The 10,693-nt window shown below is 46.3% G+C and overlaps 2 protein-coding genes across 2 annotated transcripts; one reads left to right on the top strand and one right to left on the bottom strand.

Moving 5' to 3' along the window:
• Positions 1 to 1,312: 1,312 nt before the first annotated feature.
• On the top strand, positions 1,313 to 6,666 carry C922_02748 (hypothetical protein; the record flags this gene model as incomplete). Its single annotated transcript, XM_008818347.1, has 15 exons — positions 1,313 to 1,373; positions 1,530 to 3,466; positions 3,666 to 3,854; positions 3,997 to 4,104; positions 4,264 to 4,333; positions 4,518 to 4,573; positions 4,860 to 4,899; positions 5,020 to 5,058; positions 5,216 to 5,268; positions 5,414 to 5,491; positions 5,629 to 5,691; positions 5,804 to 5,842; positions 5,991 to 6,049; positions 6,208 to 6,310; positions 6,457 to 6,666. The coding sequence occupies 15 exons, from the start codon at positions 1,313 to 1,315 to the stop codon at positions 6,664 to 6,666; spliced, it is 3,105 nt and encodes a 1,034-aa protein (XP_008816569.1).
• Positions 6,667 to 7,955: 1,289 nt separating this feature from the next.
• Positions 7,956 to 10,154, bottom strand: C922_02747 (hypothetical protein; the record flags this gene model as incomplete). The annotated part of the gene is made up of 1 exon (XM_008818346.1): positions 7,956 to 10,154. One exon carries the CDS (start codon positions 10,152 to 10,154, stop codon positions 7,956 to 7,958), a length of 2,199 nt encoding a protein of 732 aa, XP_008816568.1.
• Between the last annotated feature and the right edge of the window lie 539 nt (positions 10,155 to 10,693).

The following is a 10,693-nucleotide window of genomic DNA, read 5'->3' as shown; positions in this document are numbered from 1 at the left end:
AAACCTTGAGAGCTGGTGGGGGGGGAGAGGACGGCGCAGGAAAGTGCCACGCGATGTGGCGCGCCGCGATGGTGTGTTGTTTCGTGGGGAAGAATGCGCAAGTGTTGGGCAAATGCGAGTGTGCATCCGTCCATTCTGCGCAGTTCCTTTGGTGCAGTTCCTTTTGGTTACCTCTCTTTTGTTCACCTCCCTATTTCTCACCTCTTTTTTTCAGACCTCTTTCATTCGCACGTCTTTTTCTGGCACCTCCTTTTTTCCCGTCCCCTTTTTTCATTTTTTCCATGTGCCGATCTTTCCGCGTTCTCATGTGCCCCTTTTTTTCTACCCCCGTGAAATCAACAACAAATAGACCAAATGCACTACAAATGCATACAACTTTTCTGTTCTTTTTTTTTTGGGTGGAGGAAGATTTCTTAGCCCCCCGTCCCACGTTTTACGGAAATATGTCCACTCGGCGTCATGTCTGAGTAGGTGTCCCCGAATGCATGCCATCATGCGGGTATGCCATCATCCGATCGATCATGCGTGTATGATGCGCCTTTTCAGCGCCGAGTGAAAGTATCCCCCAGGTTTCTTCACCACCTCGCAGGGTCACTGGTCACATGTGTATGCACATACGTAGCGCACATGCACAGCACGCAGGTAGCACTCGCAAATATACGTCAATGTGGACGCATGCTTTTACGCGAACGTGTGTGTGTGTCATCATTTTCTTTCGCCCCAAAGGCAAATACTCACAAATTAAGAACAGACAGATAAAAAAAAAAAAATTTGCACCATTTTTGACCCCCACCCCAACGTGGGAAAACACGCGCAACAGACGGATCCGTAGGAATTCCCTTCGACAGTTTTGCAACAGGGGGGAGGAAAGAACAGGATCATCCATTGTGCATATATATATGTATATATATATATTTTTTTTTTTTTATATTTTTGTTTTTTTTTTTTTTTTTTTTCCCTTTTTTGGAGTAACACATTTTCGCTGTCTACTGGGGAACACCAAATGAATGTTTAGCCCCGAGGACGGTGCGCTTCGTAGAGAGGCCCCCCCCCAAAAAAAAAGACGCAGCGGATAAGGCGGTGCCAACACTTGGTGTGCGCAGGGGGCGACCGGGTCGAATGTCGGCCGAAACGGTCATCTGCCAAGTGATCTTCCAAGCGATTTATCAGGCGATTTGTTAGGCGATTTTTTAGGCGATTTGTCAGGCGGTTTGTCTATCCCCCTGCGTTGCTCCCTGAGGGGTGTCCACTCGAGAGGCATTCCCCCAGGCGACGCTCCTCCCCTTAATGTCACCGACGAAGCCGGGACAAGATGCAATATCTGCTTTTGCTGTTCCTGCTTCTGTGCGCAAAGGGGCTTCTAAGGAACAAAGGTAGCGATAAGGAGGGTCTCCACAAGGGGGCACTTGATAAAACGATTCTTTGCGCGTTCTGCATTCGCTTCGTGACCTCTTCATTTTGCCTTGGCCTTTCCTCACATTCCCTTGCCCTTTCTTCACATTCCCTTGGCCCCTCCTGTTCCCTCATAGAACCCACAACATCCATCACCCCCTACCACTTGGACTTACACGAGGGGGATGGGGACAAATCGGATGACACACCCAATGGTGACCCCTTCTCCCCCCAAACAGAAACCCCACTCGAGGGGGACGCAGAACAACTAAGTAACTATGGAAGCGAAGCGGAGTTCTCTTCGACAAACCTCCCATCAGAGGTGAGTTTCCTCCAGGAGTGCACAATTAACAGTTGCCTGAATGTGGACAAGGATGAGGCAGGCGGAGTGGCGGCGACTGATGAGATTGCCGGAGGGAAGCTCAGCGATACGGTAAGCGCTGCGGCAATCAATGAGAAGAAGGACAAACCGAGCAGCGAACCGAAGAGCGAACCGCAGGGACCCCCCCCAAAAGAACAACAGAGTATTCAAGAAACGAACCGACCAAAGGAAAATCAGAGGAAGGACAACACACCTCTTAACATGGGTGCCACAAAAGACGACGATGAGAATTGCGCCCCGGGAGGGAATACGGAGACGAAAGAGGAGGGGAAAAAGATCGTGAGGGGGGCCATTGAAACGGAAGTTCAGGTGGAAGGGAAGGCGCATCAACGAAGTGAAGGTGAAAAGGGAGGAAAAACCGTAAGTCAAACCGACGCCCAAACGGCAGGCCAAAAAGACGCCAATGCAGCGAAACAAAGTGACGCCCAAGCGGCAGGCGGAAAGGACGCCAAAGCAACGGAACTAAGTGACGCCCAAAACGCAAACCAAAGGGCCTCCCAAGGAGAAAAGGATCACCTGCAGGAGAAAGAAGACGAAGAAGAAAAGGAAGACGATATAGAGGATGCAAACGAAGAGGAGGATGCAAAGAAGGAAGAGGATGAGGACGATGCAGAGGATGAAGAAGAAAAGGACGATGAGGAGGAGACGCAAGGAGGAAACAAAACTAAGAGTAATCACCAAGGGGCGACGAAAATGGAGGGTTCGAAAAGCACTGATAATACTGTGATGGCAGAAAAAAAAGTGGACTCAAATCAGGACGGTTCGAAAAGCACTGATAATACTGTGATGGCTAAAAAAAAAGTGGACTCAAAAAAGGAAAATGCTTCAAATGGAGGAGAAGACAAGAGGGGATTGCCACCTGGTACCAATACGAACGGTGAAGAAGAAACCAAAGCGGAGGCTCAAAAGAGCACCACCACGATTGTCGTGGAGGAAAAAACAGAGATTCCCATCGATAGCCCAACACAGATAAGTGACGCAAAGACGAGTGTAAAGCCCAATAGCGACACAAATGGGGACCAGGCAAAAATAGTTCCTCCAAAGAAAGACAACAACCATGGGGTAGAGATGAAGGGGGGCCCGTCCAAAGGTGGAAATCCGGAGGAGGGAAAAGGATTCCCAAAGAACAACAACATGCAAAGTGCAAAGGATATGAAAGGGGACATGGCCAAAGAAAACCCAGCGGGCGAAAAAAGTGAAGATAAAGGAGGTAACAAACAGCAAACAGAGAGTAAGGATAAGGAGGAGCCACACGGGGAGGAAAATGCAGGCGAAACGAAAGAAAAAAGGAGTCATGGTGACGCTGATGCTCATGCTGATGGTCATGCCTATGATGATGACGATAGTGATGCCGAGGGTGATGACGATGCAGAGGGTGGGGAAGATGAGGAAGAGGGCGAGGAGACGGACAAAGGAGGGAAAGGACGCATAGGCAAGAATGAAATCCCACCCGGGGATAGCGTTGAAGAAAACCCCCCCCAAGGGGGGAGACCTGAAGGGGGCGCAGCAACTAATTCAGATATACACACAGGTGAGGCTCTCCAAAAGGGTAAACATCGGAAGAACGAAGAATCACATGGAGGAGCCAATCCACACGAGGTAGTCCCCCCCACTGAGGAAGCCTCCATTGGAAAGAAGAGCACATTGGAGAAGGTATCACCACCCCCAGCTGTTGCTTCCCAGTTGAACCAGGTAAGTTTTTCCCAGAAAAAGAGAACACGAATGTAGTGGGGACACTAGAAGGGAGTATCCTCAGAGGGTGACACTACTGTATGGACACCGCGTAAGGGATTGCCTTTGACGGGGCATAGAGGGGCTATTCGCTCTGCCGCACAATATGGTTTCTTTCCTCTTCGTGACCATCCCTTCTGTCTCACTTCTCCCCTCACAGCAGCAGGATCAAACGCAGAGCCAAACGCAGGGCCAAAAGCAGAACGAAAGACGAAGCAAAACAGGAGGAAAGAATTACGAATCCAGCATGTACACACTGGACAAAAAAATGCACAAAAATCTGTCCAACGTTGATGTCATTTTGCATGGGCTGAAGGACAAGTTGAATCGCCACAAGGATTTGAAAAACGTAAGGGAGATAGGTTTTCCCGCAAGGGGGTGGGTCTCGTCCCCTTTCGTGGCGTGATTGGTAGAAGAGCGGGGCACTATTAACGTAAGCTTCGCACCCAAAGTAACACGCCGCATCACATGTGACACTCCCCACCGCGCAGCGAGAACTCAAGCTAAAGTTCGAAGCCATGGGCAGGATCAAGGAGTACAAATTGTACAAGGACCTCATACAGCAGGCGGTGGAGATAGTGACCCTGCGACTGATGAAGGTAAGTGGATGTGTGCACACACTCACAGGGGGAAAGGAAAATGCCACACCAAGACGTGAATGTGAAGAAGGTTACTTTTCATCCCCATCGAATCAGGGGAGCCCCCCAAAATGGACAACTTCCATTACGACGCACCAAACCATTTTCCCCACATTTCAGATCAATGAAGATTTAAGAAAGTTGAAACACTCATCGGATGTAGCGCTGCAAAAATATATTAACGAGAATGGTGAGAGTGGGAGGTGTGCTACGTGTGTAGAGGGCTATATGCTCAAGGGGCTTCCTCTTCTTGGCCTCCATTTGTTTTGTTCTATTTTGTTCTATTTTGTTCTATTTTGTTCTATTTTTTTTTGCTTATTTTTTCTTTTTTTTTTCCCCCTTGGGCACATCTCATTAATTACTCCCTTTTGCAGGCTACCAATTGGTGAATTTCTCCGACTCAACAAAATACGACTCACGGAATGGAGAGGTGAAAAAGAGAAAAAAAAAAAGGAAAAAATAGAGAAGAAAAAATAGAGAGGAAAAATAGAGACGAAAAATAGAGAGAAAAAAATAGAGAGGAAAAATAGAGAGAAAAGAATAGAGGAAAAAATAAAAAGTCTTGTCTCTTTCCAAATGTGTTGTATCTCCCCTTTGTGTACAACTTGACACGCCGATGGTTTGCGGCTTTTTTTTTGTTTTTTTTTTCCACGCTTTTGCCTGAACATGGTGGAAACGCGTCTTAAATGTTTGCTTCCCCTATTTGGTGTTTTCAGAAAGCGCAAGAAGAGAAGGTATCCAGCGGAACCAATCACAGTAATACAAAAAGAAAGGGAAAAAATGTAGTAACAACATAATGACGTAGGTTCACGTGCAACGAGAAGGTGAAAGGGCTCACTTTTTTTTTTTTTTTTTGCGTCCCATTTTATCCCTTAGGAGGAGATGAAAAGAAGAACAAGTTGTTCTGTCCAATGGGTGCGTGCACTTCATCGAGATGCAGCCACTGTCACTGCCAGCGCAGTTACGCATGACAGTTCCCCACTAGTGCATGAAGACAGATAAAAGAAAATAAAAAAAAAAAAAAAAGAAAAAGAAACGATTCTCTCGAAATTGTTTTCCTTTCCCCCTTCAGATTGCATCAGAAAGAGCTGCCACAACAAGCCGAATCACCCAACTCAGTGCTACGTAAGGGGATGAGAAGTAGACAAGGCGCGCACCGCGACGTGCAAATATTCTGTGCCGATTTGCTTGTGCAAAAGTGACACCAGTGTGGGCCAATGTCATTGAGAATCGAAATGAATTTATTCTCCTTTCCTTCCGCGCGTTGCAGAAATTAGAGCAGAGAGGAAGTCAAATTCAAAAAATCTGCGAGCCGTTTTCGGACCTGCACAGCGGCACATGTCCACCTGTTAGTGAAGATACTCTCCTTTTGTAACACATTGGATGATTCACTGGCGCTGTTTTATATACGGTTTGGTATATATAATATATATATTTTTTTTTTTTTTTTCCTCCCTTTGTGGTGCTCCCCCCGCCATCCTGCAGGACTTCCACCACTGTGCCATAGCTGAGCCGGAGAGGAACAAAAAATATTCTATTTTTGCCTCGGTACTGCTGCTGAAATGAAATGGCCCCGATTTGGGAGTGTTGATGCCCACATGGGCCAATTCCTCCCCTCTGTACATGCAAACACGCGCAACTATTCTCGACACTTCTTCAGGGGGAACGCGGACAGACACCTCAATTTATCAGCATTCGAGTTGGAAGAAAAAAAAAAAGAGAGCTCCCATTTGGCCTCTACACATGGGAGTCAAGAAGGACACATCCGAAAACACCACCACTGTTGGGGCATTTCTTCGACAGGCGCTGCGGCATTTTTTCCATCTTCCCTCTCCCCTCCTTTATAGGGATATAACTTGCACGAATGTCTGCAGATGCTCGTTGTCAATAAGGGATCCATGTGCTCGTAATGTTTAAAAATTATTTTTGGAGTCCACTCGAGTGGCACTCTCTGGGTGGTTTCCTCCCCCCTTCTCCCTCTGTCAGTATGACCGTCGCTTGATTGGCAGTTCACCGAATTGTTTATCCCCTCTCCTCCCACTGTCGCTTCCCCCCCACACGCAGCCCAAGCACCATCGAAAAAAACATTTTGGAGTCCCAAGACATCCTGCTCGAGCCTGTCTTCACCAAGTTGCTCCACAACGAGATTCTCCTGGAGAACATCAAGGTATGGGAGGCGCGAGTGGTAGAACCTGTGGCAAGAAGGGAGCGGAGATCACACTGCGGGGACATCCACTTCAGGCACACCCACTGCGCGAACATCCGCTGCTTGAATGGATGCAGAAAAATGTCGCGGCGCAATTCCCCTCGCAGATAAACACCCCCGGAGAGTATAACATCTGCCTGGCGCAGTTCTACCATCAACCGGATGGGGAGGATCTGCTCACTGAGAATGGCTCCAACAGGAGCGGCAAGCCGAGCAAGCCGGGCAAGGCGAATAAGGCGCGGAAGAACGACATACGAATCTTGGGCATCGATACGATAGGAACCTTGTACGTCCTACCGCTTCCCTCGAGCAAGTAGGCTTGGTTAGCGGGGGGTAGCACATGGCAACACTGGGCAGAAGTGGACATCGACTAACATCGCCTAGCACCGATTGAAATGGGGGGTGAGGTGAGGTTCAAAGATGGGCCTAACGTCCTGGCGGACATGCCACCGCGGAGGACGTCTCTCCTTAGCCTGCCCACACGTCTGCATAGAAATTTGCACACATGTCTGCACAGAAAATTGCGCACCATATTGCGCGCTCCACGCGGAGAGAGAGAAAAAAAAATTAAACTCGAACTAACGTTTTGTTTTAGTCTTTAAAAATGCAATTATGAAAAAGGCTATATTCAAAGTGAACATCATATTAACGATAGGTACAATGTAGTACACAAAATGTTACACGATGTATTGTACGATGAACTTTTGTAGGGACAAAAAAAGAAAAGAAAAAAGGAGAATCAAAATGAAATAAAATAAAAGGGGACGAGGCGAGGATTATCCTCTATGGGAAGTTCCTCTTCCCCGTGGAGGGTTTTCTTCTTGACTTCGGGTGCTGTATTCCACGGGGGTGGCACAAACAAAGTACGCAAAGAAAAGGTGCAGAAATATCAAAGCGACGAAACGAACGGGACGTGGCGGAGAGACGGGCGTATACAGAGTCCGCCGCTTTCCCCTCTGCGCAAGAAATGCCGCGAGTGCTCACATATGAGTAGGCCTGCATGTGCGCGCGCAGGGTGGTTAACATGATGAAGCGGGAAAAGCTGTCTACAAATATTCATGCGATTGGCCGGCCTATTCCTGGGCGGGAGGACCGCGCGAATGAAGGAAAATGAAAAAAAATGAAAAAATAAATGAAAAAAAAAAATGAAAAAAAAATGAAAAAAAAATGAAAAAAAATGAAAAAAAAAATGAAAAATATGAACACTGAGGGATGGAAAAACGTGGGAGGATACTGTACAATATCGTACAACGGAATCGTAACAGGACCGCGCCACCGCACCAGCGTAGGGAACTTGCTATATATAGCCACCCTGTTTTTACAACGCCTACTACTCCTTATTGCTAACGTCTTTCTCGGCACTCCTTCGGAGGGGTCCTCTACTGGTACGCACAGAAAAAAAAGAAGGGGGTGTTACTTGCTGCGCTGCTTTCCGCTTTCCTTGCCGCTTTTCCTTGTCCCTTTCCTTGCTGCCCTACTACCACAGAGGAACTTCTCTCCACATGGTGGTGTGGGTGCGAAAATTTTGTTCTCTTTCTCGAACACGGATCGATCAGTGGTAAACAGTGGGCGGTCGACAATCGCTGGTCTGCTTCATCTGCCGCAATTATTTAGCAGTCGCTTTCATCTTATCCATGTACCCCTTCTTGATTTTCTCAATGAAGGTGTGAAAGTCCTTAAAGACATAGAAGGTTCGGACCTTGAAGGTAGGGGTGAGATAGTTGGAGGTATCCCACAATTTACAGGTCAGGTAAATATCATTTATGATGTTGTAACGATTTAGGTTGGTCGTCTTATACATTTGCAACATTTTTTCTCGGACATATTTGAGATATTCCTCCTTGTTCAGCTTATCGTCGTTGAGATTCTTCAAAAAATCAGCAGCGGTCATGCCTTGTGCTTTTAGAACCCCATCTCTTTCGAGACATTTTGCGAATAAGTCCTTGTCCACATTGATAATGGCGAGTGGTCCGTCCATGGCGTCATCACCATAGACGACACAATGATTCACAAAATCGATGTCTGAATAGAGATTGTTTAGCATCTCCGTCTCGATATACTCTCCCTGTGATAACTTCACTAGCCCCTTGGATCGATCCAAAAAGGTCATCGACCCATCTTTATTTATCTGTACGACATCTCCTGTTTTGTAGAACCCATCCTCTGTAAATGCATTTTTTGTTTGCTCTCTACGAAGGAAGTAGCCACTGAATATTTGTTTCCCCTTTAGGAGTAATTCCCCTCTTGGTGGCTTCCCCTTAGCGTCATACTTTTCCCACGTCACTACTTTGTACTGTACATATGGAGACACAGGTCCTCCAATGTTATTTGTCGAATTATCCGAATGATGCTGAATTACGATGGGTCCAGTTGTCTCTGTCAGTCCATAGGCCTGATAAAAATTGATGTTGAGTAGAACCGCTAGGTCTCTTTCCACAGTGGGTGAGATTTTTCCACCTGCATTAAGGAATGCATCCAAGGAGGGATTAATTTTGTCTCTTATTTTTTGTGACACGTGAGTTATCCGTTCCAGAAATTGTGAGAATCCTCCGAAATTGTTTTCCTTCCGCATAGCGATTATTTTCTGCACCATAAACCGTTTAAGTGGAGGTAACTTGGCTATCTCACACATGATCGTCGTGTACAATCTGTTGAAAACCTTGGGTACCCCCGCAATGATGTTGGCACCACACTGACTTAGATCTTTCGAAAAAAGGGAAATGTCTTTGCTCCATACTCTTATTTGGTATCCTTGATAAAGACTGATGTATGCCAATATTCGTTCATACACGTGCGAAAGGGGCAAATAGGAGAAATGCTGTTTTGGATTGAACTTTAGGAGGATGCTGCATTTACTTGCTGGCAGCAAGGTGTAGTACAGGGCTCTATTACTTAGCATGACTCCCTTTGGCTTTCCCGAAGTGCCCGACGTATAGACAATTGTCGAGATATGTTCAGGATCAGATTCTTTTAGGGTGAACTTGGTTACTTTCTTGTTTGTGAAATCGTCTAACTTGCACATGGTAATACCTAATCCTTCCGCTTTGGTCTTCATTTTTTTAAACAGATCGTCATTCTGCTTCTCCAACTTCTCCGATCTTTCTCGTTTCTCCTTCTGTTCCTTCGTTTCGGTACCGGCCCCTGGGCGGTTCACTCGCTTTCCTTTACTTGTGCTATGACTTAGAGTGTCCAAAATGAGCAATTTTTTTAAATATGGTAATTTCTCCTTATTCTCGAGCAACGACTCGACAAGGTTTAGGTCAATGCATAGCCACTCCAGTTTGCTTTCATTCAATATTTCGCACACTTCATCGATGCTAAACTTGGAGTGCATCACTAGGGACGTGGTTCCGCTAGCCATGGCTGCTAAGTCCGCCACCAACCAGTTGGCAGAGTTGGCTCCATAGATCCCCACAAGTTTGAACATGCCTTTGTTGCAATCTTCGTCGTACTTTTTCGTCGGTATCCCTTCATCCTTGTCGTTAAAATATTCACTTAAACTTAGAGCCTTATTAAACAATTCTCCATACGTGGTTTCTCTTTTTACTTCACATTCTTCCAGCTCGGTGACGGCTACCTGGTCTGCAATCGACTTGCCCTTTTCATTCAGTAGCTGGAATATTTTTGTGTATTTTTTCATATTAGGGTCCTTGCACTGATGCGTACCTACGTACACATCTGACTCCCCCACCTTCGTCGACTTGGTCGCCACATTGGAGTAACTGAGGCCCTTCAAATTCTGGGCGCAATAAATCGACGATTTGATCAGGTACGCGACGGTGAACAACAGGCTATACAGGAACATTTTTGACCGGGAAGGGGGCAGAGAGAGTGTCCCACTTAGGTTCGTTACATATATCTCGGAGGGTGGGTGGGGTGTGCGCTTCTTCACAGAACGATATTTTGAGGAGCTGCCTTATGCGGGCTGCCTTAGGCGGAGCTGCGTTAGGCAACACCTTCTTTGCCTTGCTTCGCTTCGCTGTGCCTTACTTGGCCCTCTTGTTTGCCACCTGACAACTTTCCTGCGCGTAGCGACGTGCAAACGGCAGGGTATAGTCAGGGACTATACATGCAGAGAAAAAAAAAAAACGCGCAATTCTGAGCGTTCGGGTGAGTATCTAATCTACGCGCGCATGTATGTGCAAAAAAATGCGTGAGTTATTTCACAAGCTGTTTTGACAACTTTTTTTTTTTTTTTTTTTTTCAAATAAAAAAAGAAAAAATCTGTTTATCGAATGACCTTGAAAGAAAAAAAAAGGTATCCTTTCCAGTTGTATTTTTTTTTTCTGTTTTGCTGCTTTGGTTTTCTTGCTCAATGTGTCAGGCAATTTTTTTTTTTCTTCA

Source organism: Plasmodium inui (assembly GCF_000524495.1).
Source record: "Plasmodium inui San Antonio 1 unplaced genomic scaffold supercont1.10, whole genome shotgun sequence".
Lineage (NCBI taxonomy): Eukaryota > Apicomplexa > Aconoidasida > Haemosporida > Plasmodiidae > Plasmodium > Plasmodium inui.
Note: the sequence above shows the minus strand (reverse complement) of the source record. Positions and strands in the feature narration are given on the sequence as shown.